Source organism: Nycticebus coucang, chromosome 23, assembly GCF_027406575.1.
Source record: "Nycticebus coucang isolate mNycCou1 chromosome 23, mNycCou1.pri, whole genome shotgun sequence".
In the NCBI taxonomy this organism is placed as follows: Eukaryota; Metazoa; Chordata; class Mammalia; order Primates; family Lorisidae; genus Nycticebus; species Nycticebus coucang.
The window spans coordinates 4,996,845-5,012,660 of NC_069802.1; the positions used below are offsets into that span (position 1 = coordinate 4,996,845).

Sequence of the window (15,816 nt, forward strand, 5' to 3'; positions counted from 1 at the left end):
TTATCCAAATATGTTTGCCCTGTGAAGTTTTCATTGGTGTTTTTTTTTTGAGACAGAGTCTTACCATGTCACCCTTGGTAGAGTGCTGTGACGTCACAGCTCACAGCAACCTCAATCTCTTGGTCTTAAGCGATTCTCTTCCCTTAGCCTCCCAAGTAGCTGGGACTACAGGCACCTGCCACAACACCCGGCTGTTTTTTGGTTGTAGTTGTCGTTGTTGTTTGGCAGGCCCGGGCTGGGTTCAAACCCACCAGCACCAGTGTATGTGGCTGGCACCCTAGCCACTGAGCTACAGGCACCAAGCCTAACTGGTAGGTTTAAAGCAAAAAGGCATGAGTTCCTGAAAGTCACACTGTGATTTGAGAGGTGGACACTGTGACATATCCATGGTCGACGCGCAGTGTCCAGATCAGTTGGACCAGTCTAGTAGATTCTATCCAGCCAGCCCATGGGGAGGGAATCACAAGTCATATAAGGCAGATATCTGGCTCGACCACATTAAAGAACGTGGGGTAGGCGGTGCCCATAACTCAGTGGTTAGGGCACCAGCCACATACACCGAGGCAGGTAGGTTCAAACCCACCCAGTCCTGCTAAAACAATGACAACTACAACAAAAAAATAGCCAGGTGGATGGTGCCCATGTCTCAGTGGATAGGGCACCAGCCTTGTACACCAAGGCTGGCAGGTTTGAATCTGGTCCAGGCCTGCTAAACAACAATGACAACAGCAACAAAAAAATAGCCAGGTGGGCGGCTAGTAATCCCAGCTACTTGGGAAGCTGAGGCAAGAGAATCACTTAAGCCCAAGAGTTTGAGGTTTCTGTGAGCTGTGATGCCACAGCACACTCTACCCAGGGTGACAGTTTGAGACTCTGGCTCAAAAAAAAAAAGCCGGGCGTTGTGGCAGGCGCCTGTAGTCCCAGCTACTTGGGAAGCCTGAGAGTTTGAGGTTGCTGTGAGCTGTGACATCACAGCACTCTACCCTTGAGAGCTTGAGACTCTATCTCAAGACAAAAAAAAAAAGAACGTGGGGTAGGGGTGTAGAATTGGAAACTGTACCAAAAATGACCAAGCCCTGGTTCTGGTCTGAGAAAGTTAAACTTGCACGTAAAGTGGATTCTGAAGCAACATAACATTTTAAGAATTCACTGCACAGTGATGGTTTCCTTTTCCTCCTTTGCTGGCCAATTCTCTCTTTTGATTACGTATTTATAAAATGTCCTGTGGGTTTGTCCCTGGGAGAAGAGGAGGTGGTCCCACCGCCCACGTGGCCGCCTGTGCATGAGCCGTGGCCACTCACCAGCGGCCTTCCGAGACGTGGGGCTGCTCGCTGGCCACCGTGTCCATCTGTTGTTTGTGGACTAACAAGCCAACAGCAAAGTTGTTTGACACCTTCATTTATAGTTAATGTATTTGAACCATGTTTTGGGGGACTGGTGTTTATTTAAATTGTAACCGAAATTCATGCAGTTTAGAACCATGCAGGGCGGCGCCTATGGCTCAAGGAGTAGGGCACCGGCACCATATACTGGGGTTGGTGGGTTCAGACCTGCCCCGGCCAAAAGCTGCAAAAAAAAAAAAAAGAACCAGGCAGAGAGAGCACTGACTATGAAATCTCCAGAAGGGTGTGGCGAGTCCATTGCTACTGTAATGCACACTGACCCAGACACTCGGAACACCCAGAGTTTTTCCTGCGTGAGGATTATTTTATTATGCCAGCTGGACAACAGTTTAGATAAAATAAGTTTAAAAGTCCTCGCTCACTTAACATAGGCCAAAATAAAAATTGGTATATTAAGAGGTTAGATGTTTAAAATAAATAAATCATTGAATAAGTAAAAAAATATAGTACAATTAAATTGTATTAAGACTCGGGAAGGACTGGGATTTTCAACATTTGGCTCATTTTGTTATATAAATGTTTTAAATATGTGTATACATTCTGTGTGTCACACAGAATAAGAATAAACCAGCAAAACCAATACTAAGAATAATTTTAGAATATTAGAAACAGTATAGGATATTAAGTGAAAAACTTTTGGTTAATGTTATAGGCCTCAAAGAATAACTCATATTTAGTTATTAAATAATATCAATATTGTTATCTATATATTTATGGAAGGCTAAAAATTAAATATTTAATTTTATTAATATTTTAAATGATTATAATTTGTTTAAATAATTGCTATTTAATAATAATGGCAGTGTTTGTTTTTTAATTACTTTCTACTTGCTAACTGTGTTCTTTTCTTGAATGATTTCTGTATCATTTTGTCCATTTGATAATTATCTACTGGATTTGTATGTATTCTTTAAATACATCACACTTGGAGGGAGCTCCTACTTTTTGTAATTATTATTCCAAGTTTGATTTCATTGTTTAGCTTATATAATATGCTTCTTACTAAATCCTGTTGTGATGTGTTTTTCAGGGGGGAAAGAAAGCCCAAAATTGATTTGTTTAGAACTTGTATTGCTGCTATTCCAAGGTTGATTCCTGATGGTATGAGCAGAACTGACCTCATTGAATTGTTGGCAAGGTAAATGGAAATTGCTGTTTGCTATGTTAATTTTTATTCTTTCTATCTCTTGAAATTTCTAATAAACCTGTTACTATTATCACTAAATGAAGATATTTTTCCATTTGATATTTACTTTTTAAACTAACTTTTTTCTTTTTTCTGTTAAAAACATTTTCCCCATTCATTTTTAATTTCTCAAGTTCTTCAGGATTCCCCCACAAATCCTAATCATGTATTTCAATTCCCTATTTTTCTACCTAGTAATATTTCCTGGGATTTATGTAACACATTATCTCTTAACATATGACATTATCAGCATTTAATAATACCCAGTTTGGCAGTTAATTGTTGTGTTTGCTCCTAGAGACATTTCTTTAGCATCCAGGGTGGTAACTAGGTCTCATTTGCACTTATTTTCCCTATGGCAGAGCCCATAGTATGTAAGTTTTTCTCTGTCTTTCTTCTATTAAGCTTGTCATAGCTCTATAAAAGGAGTAAATAACATGACAACCAAAGTTAAATACCAGCTTCTAGTTCTAGTTCAGCTAGCGGCCAGCCCAGCTGTTCTATTGATGCCTTTAGGGATTCCCTAGACAAGGGGTCAGGAAATTTTTTTTGTAAAGGATTAGATATTAAATTATTTTAGGGTTTGTGGGTCATACAGTCTTTGTCACAAGTACTCATCTCTGAAGTTTATTAGTAAGTGCAGATATACATTTTGGTAGAAGAAATAGGCCTGGTGTTGGATGATCAGTAGGGTGACTATAGTTTAATAATAATCTATCATACATTTCAAAATAGCTACAAAAGAATAATTATGTAAAGAAGACAAATAGTTAAGGTGACAGAAATCCCACTGGTTTGATCCTTAACAATTATATGAATATATTAAATTGTCATAAGTACCCCAAAATATATCCAATATGTATCAGTAAAACAGAAGGCTACTTACCTCCGCTGTCATGGTACTGAGGCAGCCATAACACACCTCACTCCATTCCCGTGGGTGTCTGGCTGGGTTTAGCCATGAGCCATTTGGCTGACCCCTGTCCTAGATGAAAAACCGACTGCGGTAACTATAAGAGAGCTGTGATTCTTGACTCTCTTGAAAGATACTGTTGCTGGGTATTATCACTAATACAAAGTCACAAAGATTAATTAATAACCCTTTCTGTGCCCTTCTTAAAATACCTAGCCTTTCCCACACCCAGGTACTGACTGCCTTGTCCTCAGCTGATCCAGGTTGCCATCAGAGATAGGAGGAGATTTGCCTCATATGAGAATTAAGAGAGAAAGGGGTTACTTTGCACCAAGAGATTCATTTCCTTTCCGCACAATCTCTTCATTTCTGCTATGGATTACATTGCCAAGCTGCAAAGTTCATGTCAACATTAGCAATTAGAAACCTTAATGATTTCTAACAGTATTTAGGAGAGCAGTAAACAACTGCTGTTCAGTTCCGCCCTCAGCCCTCCTACCTCACCCTGCCTCACGTACCTCTTTGTGGACAGTGAACCACATCGCCCATGTTGCCTGCCAAAATGAAACTGCACCTGTGAGCAGAAGGGCTGGGGAGCCCAGCCAAGAGCAGACATCTGGACAGCGAATGGCAGTCCCTGTTCACTTTGAGTTTTCCTCCGTGATACTACAGCTAATTCATTTACTCCAGTGGAAAGAATGAGCGTAGGGTCTGTTTTGTCCTCTTATCATTTGGAGTTGTGCTGTCTAAATCTTACTTTAAAATCAAGCAAGCAGATAAAACAAACGTGTTGTAAATTTGTAGACCTGTATGCTGTCCCTAAGGAAAGTTGATTAATTCCCTCCCCTCCCTTTAATGAGCCAGGCTCCTTTGTTGTTCTCCCCGACACAGTGAGGAGCTAACTCATTCACATACACTCAGCATCACACAGATAGGTTACAAATACATAAATATCTATGTTACACCTAAGGGATGTTGAAACGACCTTCAGAGTCCATGTTATGGAGAACTGTCACTCTCCTTTCCTAAGGTATAGTATCTCCCGCGATACCACTGTCAGAGCCAGAATAGTGGACTGGAGATTCTTAATGTGACCCCGTTTATTTCTGATCTGCAGAAATAATTGCTCTGGCTTTGTCTGTCTAGCTGCAGTAGTCCTGGTCTTCAGTCTCATTGTCAGTCGAAGGTCGGCCCAGTGAAGACTGGTGCCTCCTTTCTCCTACACCACCCAGCTCCCCTCCCTCTTCATTGTGGATAACAACTTTCCAGCTTCCCAAGCATGTAACTGTGGTGTATTTTTAGTGTTACCTACTGATTTTATTCATTCATACTATTTCTAGCTCTGATGCATTTGACTTTGGAGCAATCATTAAAGTAATCCTCTTCAGCCCCAATCATAAACTTACTCATATACTGTCTACATATACATACATATGTAGGTGGCTTTCCTACTACAGTCATTTTTTACCTTGTTTATCGTTGTTTTTCTTACTAATTATTCTCTTTTTATGTTTTGGTAAAATTCTATAACTGAAATTATATTCAGAACCCCATATTGGTTTGATGTCTTTGAAAGGGTGATTTTTATATAGCCTGTTTCCTAATTTATTTAAAGTCCTAAATTTACTCTCATTCTTACCTTTAAGAATTATTTCTGTTAACAATTCCACCTTCATTTGTTGTATTTCCTTCTTCATGATCAGCTGTCTATCTCTCATATTTAACTGTAGTCTCAGCAGTACGTAAGGAATGACTGAGATAAAATGTCCTTTCAGCAATAGTAAGGGACAAAAAAATGTCAGATAGTGCTAAGATACCATGATGTTTGACTAACCGTAGGACAACAACGTGGCATTTTAAGGATTATAATTTTTTTCAATGGAATTCTGATATGGCATCTATATTTTTTTCCCTAAAGTTCAGCATTTAAATTAAGATGTAACTTATTCTGAATTATAGTAAAAACATCCGCTGATATTGGTCGATTGTGAATTTGAATGAATTTTAAGTATAGACCACCATAAGGGTGAATATGGTAGAAAAGAGTGAACATTGGTTCCTATAATTATGCTTCTGACAAAACAATTAAGAGGATGTACTTTTTCAAAGTTCCTGGTTTGAGATGTGGGTGGTAAGCGCCCTTTGGCAGGTTTGAAGTTTGCTGATGGAATCTTGTTCTTGGCAGGCTCACAATTCATATGGACGAAGAGCTTCGAGCTCTGGCTTTCAATACTCTGCAGGCACTAATGCTTGATTTTCCAGATTGGCGGGAAGATGTTCTTTCAGGATTTGTTTATTTTATTGTTCGTGAAGTGACTGATGTCCATCCCACGCTTCTCGATAACGCGGTAAAGATGTTGGTGCAATTAATAAACCAGTGGAAACAAGCTGCCCAAATGCAGAACAAAACCCAGGACTCCCAGGTACCAGATTCTTTAGTCTTGTGCCTTTCCATGTGGTCATTGTTAAATGACCCACAATTATGTTAACGTAGATTTATTTTCTCAAACACGGAAAGTTTTCTTCTGTTCACTTCCAATATGTTCATAATTCCTTAACCTGGACTTTCCTATAGTTCATATACATTAAATGTACAGTGTTTGTGTGTGAAACCTTTCTCACCTTCTTCCGTTGGTAACAACTAGTATTTAGGAAGCTTAGAAAGTAGAGATAAGTCTAGTTCCCATTTAGGTTGACAAAATAAAAACTTTTGGTATCTTCTATCTACGTTACTTGGTTATTCATCCATCCACCAGTCCCTGTTTCACATATACAGTATCTGTGTTCCTTAACTATAAAAGGTGCTCAAATTATTTATGATCATATATAAATTATAGAACCTTAGAATTTTAGAGCTGGACCATCCAAGCCCACCCAGCTTGTCAATCTTTAGTGAGCACAGAAATCAATAGGGCCCTTGAAAGAGCTTCTGGCAGGGTCCCAGGCAAAGCCAGGCTGCTGGCACACACTCTCAGTGTGAAAGGTACAATCCTAATCCCCTCCTTTCCTTTAAAGAAATATTTAGACAAAAAGTGATTGTCAATTCCAAGGTCACAAAGTAGTCAGAGAATGACAGAAGGTAGGTACAGAATTCCCCTTTAGACTGGCCTTGAAATGCTTTTCTCACCGCATACACTCTTAACATTTTCATAAACTACCCTGTTTCCCCCAAAATAAGACAGTGTCTTATTTTAAGGTGTGCTTCCCAAAGATGTGCTAGGTCTTATTTTCAGGGGATGTCTTATCTTTCCTGTAAGTAGGTCTTATTTTCAGAGGATGTCTTATTTTTGGGGAAACGGGGTAAATACTGTTTGAATTGCGTGAGCCGAGGCAGATGTCTAGGCATGATTTCTGCGATCTGCTGCGCTCTTTATTGATGGTTTCTCTGGAATATCTGTGGATACATGTTTTATGTTTTATTTTTCAAGTATGGTGTAGCTAATGGAGCTTCCCACCCCCCTCCTCTGGAAAGGAGCCTGTACTCTAGTGTGTTCCATGTGGTTGAAGGCTTTGCACTCGTCATCCTCTGTAGCAGTCGCCCTGCCACTAGGAGATTAGCCGTCAGTGTCCTTAGAGAAATACGGGCTTTATTTGCACTTTTGGAAATACCTAAGGTAAGATTTAGGTCTTTCTTTAAGTCAGCTAATGAAAGTACTTGATAGCTGTGCCTGTGAACATCTTCAGCCCATTTCTACACCTACTATGTAGACATAACTTACTCTACAACAAAGTACCCACCACCCTCAATTCTATTTGTAACAAAATAGTGCGTTTTCGGTGCTTTCCTTAGTCTGGCTACTTTTCTTAAACATTCTAATGTTTGAGATATATGCTATCTTTTTTTATAGGGCGATGATGAATTAGCCATAGATGTGATGGACAGGCTGAGCCCATCCATTCTTGAGAGCTTCATACATCTCACAGGGGCTGATCAGGTAACAGGAATAATTTCATGCCACCCACGAACTTCCTTAACAAATGTAATGTGTTAGAAAGTATTTTTGTAAATGATAAAGTGCTATGAATCTCTCTCTAGCAAAACACATGTGCAGAAATTTTATGCGATGTCAGGAACTCACTTCTCCTTCAAACCTACCTTCAACCTCATCCTAGACACTATTTACTCAGTAGAACACTTTTAGTATACAGTAATTTATGTGGCAAAACATGGAAAGTTATTGAAATGTACAATAATCATTTTTTTTCTCCACATAGACTACTTTGCTCTATTGCCCCAGCTCGATAGATTTACAAACATTAGCAGAATGGAGCTCTTCTCCCATTAGCCACCAGTTTGATGTCGTTAGTCCATCACACATATGGATATTTGCACATGTGACCCAAGGCCAAGACCCCTGGATCATAAGTCTCTCCAGTTTTTTAAAGCAAGAAAACCTCCCTAAACACTGCTCTACAGCTGTGAGCTACGCCTGGATGTTTGCATACACAAGACTTCAGTTGTTATCTCCACAAGTTGATGTAAAGTGAGTTATTTTCCTACTGTAAATTTTAAAACGTGTAATTGTCAGCTTTCATGTGGTATGGATTGGAAAAATATAAAAATGCTGCAAATTAGGACTCTCATAAGTACTACACTGTGTTAAGTAGGAAGAAGTTAACTTAAGGAAAAAGTTATCAAGGATTAAGTATCATAACTCCTCTGTCCTTTTCACGTAATTCACATCCACCGAATTTTCATTGTTAGTTTGTTCAGTAGCAGTGCGCTCAGTGTATAGCGTTTGTCCAATGCACGTGTACAAATGGAAGAATTAGGAGGTCTGAGGTGAGTGTGGATGTAAACAGTTCAGTTTGTTGATAAACGGTGAGGACTCGGCACCTGTGGCTCAAGGGGCTAAGACGCCAGCTACATACACCAGAGCTGGCAGGTTTGAATCCAGCCCGGGCCTGCCAAACAACAAGGACAACTGCAACCAAAAAATAGCTGGGTGTTGTGGCGGGCGCCTGGGGTCCCAGCTACTTGGAGGCTGAGGCAAGAGAATCGTTTAAGCCCAGGAGTTTGAGGTTGCTGTGAGTTATGATATCACAGCACTCTACCCGGGGTGACAGCTTGAGGCTCTGTCTCAAAAAAAAAGATGAAGGGTGAGGAGTAGAGAGCAACCGAGTTCAGTGGTCTTACTTTTCCTGATAGCGTTATAAGGAAGGCCATCTCCTCCTGGGGAGTGATGATGCGTTGAATAGTGGATTTGAGGATATTGGTTAAGGTTGGGAGAAGCTGACAATGAGGTAGAGGATTGACCAAGGCCATTATAAATTTCTGCTTTCTTTTTGCCCTTGAATACAGAAGACAATTTTTTAAACCTGACTTTGGCTTCCTGGTTTCGTCTATCTAGTATGCCATTGATCACATTGATGGAGTGAATCCTCTTCTCATGTAACTTGCCCGTGTAAGCCCAGTGCCTGGATTGACCTAACACCTGAGGCTCACATTAAGGGCTCTTCAAACCTGACACCATTCTATACTTTTCCCCTTACTTCCTATCAGTAGCATTGGTGTTGGAACCACAGTAAACCTCTTGAAGTTCACCATATGTGGCCTATAGTTTCTATTCTCTGGGCTTTTATCCATTTCAGCATAGAATGCCTTTTGTCCAAATCTAATATAGCTCAAATTCTGCCTTATTTTAAAAATCTTCTCTTGTCCTTCCTATCCAGAGCAGTAATTCTTCCTTTTGGATTTTTTTTTTTGTGTGTATAAACATATATATATGTTTCATATTCCTATATATACATGCTAATTGTGTATGTATGTAAATTCTAAAGTGTTGTGTATTGAATATTTTTTAATAAAGATTTACCACGGGCCACTTTGCATAACATTAATGCCATTCCATTATCTTCCCTAATTATGGCATTTTTTTTCCCCTGTTTTTCTTGTATTCACCTATTTTTTTTAAATTTTGGGTTAGTATGCAATTAGGTTACATTATTTGTGTTTGTAAGGCAAATCCAAAGTCTGGGCTGTAGTTGTGCTCTTCACCCAGCATGTATGCCTGACGGGGGGAACTTGCTGAGGCTAATTATGGCCTTTAGAGTTATCAGCCTCTCTGCTACCAGCATTCTCTGTCTCCCCTGTCTGCTCTTATTTGTCTTCATCACTTAGCACCTCATGCGTAGTATTGTGTATAATAGAGAAAAATAGCTATTAGCTAAAATGCCAAACAGTTAAAGTTTGGCATGTAGTCATCAAAATAATGTCATGTGAAACAAATTAACTTACACAGAGAGATGTGAAAAATATATATTAAGTCTAAAAAGTGGGTACAAAACAAAATATTCGTTTTTTATAAATTAAAAACGTTGCATTCATTATATTAACAGTGCACGTGTATAAATTGAAGATGTGTAGGATGTACGGTGCTCATTTTGGTGTGGGATTAAAGGTGATTTTCCTTTTCGTTCATTTTCTTTTATGTTGAACCTGTATAATAAGTAATAAAATGTGGCCCAATAAAACATTAACTTTTGTCACAGGAATAACAGATCATGTTAAAATTATCCTGAAATGTTTTAATTTTCACTGTAACACTTTTTTTGTCTATATTATTCCAAAAAGGTTTCACTAGCAATGAAAGCTTTATGCCAACCATCTCCCCTAAACTGATAAAAATTCAGCACTAGTTAAAAATAAACTTTTAAAAACATGTTGTGTTATTCGTATCTACTTACTACTTTTTCTTTTTTCTTTCTTCTTCTTTTTTTTTTTTTTTTTTTTTTTAGTAGCCCCATCAATGCTAAGAAGGTTAATACCACCACAAGCAGCGACTCCTACATCGGCCTGTGGAGAAACTATCTGATTCTTTGCTGCAGCGCAGCGACCTCAGCGACATCGTCCACGTCTGCAGGTTCCATGCGGTGTTCTCCTCCTGAGACGCTGGCGTCTACCCCTGACAGCGGCTATAGCATTGATTCTAAAGTAAGCTTCTCTGTTCTACCATTGAATCGGATTGGACCCATAAGAGTCATATTTTAAAATTTCTTTTCATGGCCAATAAAGTGATTTTGGTTGAGAAGTTTACTGCTTACTCACATGGAAAATGAAAGCGCTTCAAGAAAGCCCATCACTATTTTTATGGATTCCTAGTTGGAATCAGTGATACTTATTATATATAGTTTTTCATTGAAAAGGAAACCTCATTCTTATTAAATTTATCGTAATGAATATTTTTAAAGAAGTTATTTTACCTTTTTTTGATTATTCTGGTCCCTATAGTTCTCACTGATGATTTAATTAATTAAATACCTCTCTAGAATTTCCTTAAATCATATAGTGATACAAAGGCTACTTGATAAGCTATGTAGTTTTTATGATATGACACAAAATATTATAGAGTAGTTCAAGGAAATTTGAGGATCTAGGCCAGTGTCTGATTTTAACACTGATGGCTATTTTTGATGTAATTTTGTTTTACTCTCATCTTCATGGGTGGAAGATATGGAATATCTGATGGAGGAGTTGGCCTATTATATGATGGTGTCTTTAAGAATTGAGAGACCTCTGGCTTGGCGCCCATAGCACAGTGGTTGCGGTGCCGGCCACATATACCCAGGCTGGTGGGTTGAACCCAGCCCTGGCGAGCTAAACAACAATGACAACTGCAAAAAAAAAAGTTGGACATTGTGGCAGGCGCCTATAGTCCCAGCTACTTGGGAGGCTGAGGCAAGAGAATCGCTTAAGCCCAAGAGTTTGAGGTTGCTGTGAGCTGTGACACCACAGCACTCTACCAAGGGTGACATAGTGAGACCTGTCAAAAGGGTAGGGCACTGTCTCAAAAAAAAAAAAAAAAAAAAAAAAGAACCGAGAGACCTCAAGATCTGTTAATGAACTTGCATTAATCTGTTAGACAAGTCATTTAACCTTTTTAGGTTGTGTATACCATGGATGAATTCTGAAGCACCCCTCATTGGAGTTTCATCTGTCCCATTTATCACTGTCCAAAGACTATTGGAACCTGAAATTATTTGATTGGACATAGTGTCATTAGTGCTACTACAAATGTGGTTTTCTTTTTCCAGATTATTGGAATCCCATCCCCCTCATCCTTATTTAAGCACATTGTTCCAATGATGCGCTCTGAGAGCATGGAAATCACTGAGTCCCTAGTTCTAGGACTTGGCCGGACCAACCCAGGAGCTTTCAGGTAATTGTCTATGCACTGAAATAATAAAGGTGCTACATAGAACAAAGCCATAGTCGGCTAAGCAGAGCATTTAGTAGGGTAGCTGCATACCAGTACTGACTTGACCAGGTAAGTAGTCACGTAACATTGAAAAAGTCATTTATTTGAGCCTTCGTTTTCTCATTTTGATTAAGATTTATCCTATTCACAGGTTTACTATGAAAAATCAAATATATCTATGTATAAATATGCTGTAAAGATGATAAAATGGCATATAAATCTGTAATGTTTTTCTAACCAATTGATTTACCTTAGTGATACTGTTAATGTGTAATCTCGGTGTTGTGCTTAAAACCCCAATTTTCTTGCTTCTTATGCAAAAGAATCAAAATCTTTTCAAAGAAGTGTTTATTTACCTACATGTTTTATATCTTATTTTGATATTGGATGATTTTCATATTAATTTTTCATATTAATTACTCATTTTTGCCCAAGGTTCTGCTTTGTTGCCTGCTGGGCCCTGCTTTATCTCTTTTGATAACTTTCTCAGTTGACATGAGGATACTTGTTATCTCCAAGAAAACATGTACAGCAAGAGAATATATTTTTTTTTTTTTTTGCAGTTTTTGGCTGGAGCTGGATTTGAACCCACCTCCAGCATATGGGCCCAGTGCCCTACCCTTTTGAGCCACAGGCGCCACCCCAAGAGAGTATGTTAATAAATTGTAATGTATCTCTAGGTGAGGGATGTCACTCATAATACATTTTTAGAAGATTTTTTTTTGTTTTTTCTTTGTTTGAGACAGTCTCACCCATTTGCCCAGTATAGAATGTTGTGGCATTAGCCTACCTCACGACAACCTCAAACTCCTGGGTTTAAGCAATTGTCCTGTCTCAGTCTCCCGACTAGCTGGGACTACAGGTGCCCACCACAAAGCCCAGATTATTTTTCTGTTTTTAGTAGAGATGGAATCACACTCTTGCTTAAGCTGGTCTTTTTTTTTTTTTTTTTTTGAGATAGAGTCTGTGTCACCCTCGGTAGAGTGCTATAGCATCACAGCTTACAGCAACCTCAGACTCTTGGCCTGAAGTGATTCGCTTGCCTCCGCTTCCCAGTAGCTGGGACTACAGGTGCCTGCCACAACGCCCGGCTATTTTTTGTTGCAGTTGTCTTTGTTGTTTAGCTGGCCCAGGGCGGGTTCAAACCTGCCAGTCTTGGTGTATGTGGCCAGCACCATAACCACTGTGTTATGGGCACCGAGCCACTTAGGGTGGTCTTAAACTCCAGAGCACAAGCCATTCTCCCTCCCTCCTCAGCCTCCTACAGTGGTGGGATTACAGGTATTAGCCACTGCACCCAGTATTGAGCATTGTTTTATGACAGATAAATACACTATTGTGGTAATTGAAAAAGTGAGATAAAAAAGTGACCTCAACATCTTAAAAATCATCAAGGCAAATTTTTGAAACATCAGTAATTTTCTACAAATAACTGAATTGTGGATGGATTTTATTTTCTTCTTGTGCTTTTTAAAATTTTCCGGTCTTATAATGAGCACATTTTCAATTTAAAGTTAAAATATAAGCAAAGAGAAATTTATTATTTTCACAATCTTTACCCTTTGACCCATTAATTTAATCTGTAAAATTAATCCTAAGAAGATAATCAGAAAGGAAAACAATGATAAATGTAAAAAGTTATTCACAAAGGCAGTATTTATAGTAAATTACATAAAATGTAACAATTCAATAATAAATGGTAAGGGAGATTATGGTATCCCAGCCTGTGATAGACTATTATGTAGAAGTAACTGTGCTTAGTGTTAAAAAAAAAAAAAGGGCACTATTATGTATGTAATAGTGTTTCAACTATGTAAAATGTGTGTGGGTTATAAAACTGAATATAAAAACATTGATGGTATAGGGCCACATCTTTTAATTTGTGATACTATTTTTCTAGTATCCAAATGTTCTATAATGTGTTATTTTATGATCAAACAATAAAAATTACATTTACAACAGTAGGATTAGGGTTAATACTTGTCATTTTACTTCAGTATCCTAATATTTACATATTTGCATTTATCAGATTAGCTATCAGATAATATAGCTTAGATTGATTAGATTAATTGGCATTGGGGTTAATCTAAATAATAGAAATTGATTAGATTAATTGGCATTGGGGATAATCTAGATCGATTAGATTAATTGGCATTGGGGGATTAATCTAAATAATAGAAATCCGCTGGACCATTAATAGAATGTATATCTTTTTCTTCTAGGGAACTAATAGATGAATTACATCCCATAATTAAAGAAGCACTTGAAAGAAGGCCAGAGGTAAGTATGTGCTGTAGTGTTTTTTTTTTTGTAGAGACAGAGTCTCACCCCATGGCCCTCGGTAGAGTGCCGTGGCCTCACACAGCTCACAGCAACCTCCAACTCCTGGGCTTAAGCTATTCTCCTGCCTCAGCCTCCCGAGCAGCTGGGACCACAGGTGCCTGCCACAACGCCCGGCTATTTTTTGGTTGCAGTCTGGCCGGGGCCGGGCTTGAACCCGCCACCCTCGGTACATGGGGCCGGCGCCCCACCCACCGAGCCACAGGCGCCGCCCTGTGCTGTAGTTTTATATTATTAAACTACCTTTTTTTTTTTTTGAGACAGGGCCTCGCTCTGGTGCCCAGGCTAGAGTGCAGAGCTTACTGCAAGCTAACTCATAGGCTCAAGCAATTCTCCCTCCCATCTCAGCCTCCCTAACTAGGACTACAGGCTCGCTCCACCACGTCAGCTAATTTTCCTGGCTCCAAGTGGTCTTCCTGCCTCAGCCTTCCAGAGTGCTGGGATTACAGGTGCCTGGCCTATTAAACATTTATTTTTCTACATATACTAACAAAACTTAGAAATTAGCTAAGAGATTGTCTAGTGCATTTCTTGGCTTTTTCTTTTTTTTTTTTCCAAAGATGCAGACTTCCCTTTCCCACCAAGAGATCTCACACAGAAGCCCATTCTGTAAAACAGGTGAAAAACTGCCATAGCTTAAGTGAGGGCAGGGAATAGTTGGGTCTAGACTGGAGTTGGCATACTTTTTCTGTAAGTGGTCAGATAGTAAGTATGTCCAGCTTTGTAGGCCTTCCTGCCTGTGTTTCAGCTGTTCTCTGCCTTCACAGCATGAATGAGAAACAAGTGGAGGTGGCAGTTTTCTAATCAAACGTTATAGAAATATGCAGCTTGGACATAGTGTGACAATCCTGAGTCTAGACTCCCAAATCTACATATCCATATCAAATTATGAGCAGCTTTCAGAATCAATAGATCTAGGGTGGCAGATGATTATATTAATATAAAAAAATTAATTACTATAAAATGTAATATATTTATATAAATATAAATTTATAACTTACTATACACACATGAGTCATAGATAAGGGGTTATTTGTAAGAGCTACAGAGAAGGAAGCCTTGGCCTCTGCCTGCAAGGGAGGGCATTACGGATGAAGTACTGATACTTGAGGTGAATTTTGAAATGTGCCCCTTGGATCAGCAAGGGAAAGGTATTTTAGGTAGAAGAACAGCATGCAAACTTTATAAAAGAATCTGGAAATGGCACATTTTTCTCTATGATTATATTGTGGGTGGAAGTGATTGAATATTAAAGATGGCAGCTATCTCATGAAAGACTTCTAGTTCTAGCTTTATGTCATCCTGACAGTTCCTATATGCCACTGGCATCTGAGAATAGCCAGGGGAGCTTGCTAAGAATTACAGATGTCTGACACACCTTTTGGAGGCAAGACACGATTATAAGAGGGACTGGTTTCTTGTACCCTCAATGAATCCCCAACAATAAAAAAAAAGAAAAAAAAGAAATTACAGACATCTAGGCCTATTGAGTGGAGTCCCTGGAGTAGGGCTCAGTAACCTGTTTTTGTAAAGTACCTTATATGAGTCTGGTGTACAGCCCTCTTTGAGAATTGCTCATGTTAATGTTAGGGATCCCTGAGAAATTAAGCAGGAAAGGGGATGGTGAAAATTGCAACTTTTATAGAGACTTTGAACATCATCTGTGTACTTCTTCCTTCCTTTAATTCAGCATTATAGAAACATTATCCTTTTGTCATTGGTTTGATTTTTTTTTTTTTTTGTTGGGGATTCATTGAGGGTACAATAAGCCAGTTA

At 38.9% G+C, this 15,816-nt stretch overlaps 1 protein-coding gene across 13 annotated transcripts in view; it reads left to right on the forward strand.

The window, feature by feature from the left end:
- The window catches only part of FRYL (FRY like transcription coactivator), a 267,043-nt gene that overhangs the window by 171,496 nt on the left and 79,731 nt on the right, over positions 1-15,816 (forward strand). For all 13 annotated transcript variants that reach the window (XM_053577717.1, XM_053577710.1, XM_053577715.1 and 10 more), the window contains 8 exons: positions 2,434-2,541; positions 5,688-5,925; positions 6,931-7,116; positions 7,351-7,437; positions 7,718-7,986; positions 10,241-10,436; positions 11,537-11,661; positions 13,923-13,980. In XM_053577717.1, coding sequence (XP_053433692.1) covers positions 2,434-2,541; positions 5,688-5,925; positions 6,931-7,116; positions 7,351-7,437; positions 7,718-7,986; positions 10,241-10,436; positions 11,537-11,661; positions 13,923-13,980 — 1,267 coding nt within the window. The remainder of the gene's footprint in view (positions 1-2,433; positions 2,542-5,687; positions 5,926-6,930; positions 7,117-7,350; positions 7,438-7,717; positions 7,987-10,240; positions 10,437-11,536; positions 11,662-13,922; positions 13,981-15,816) is intronic.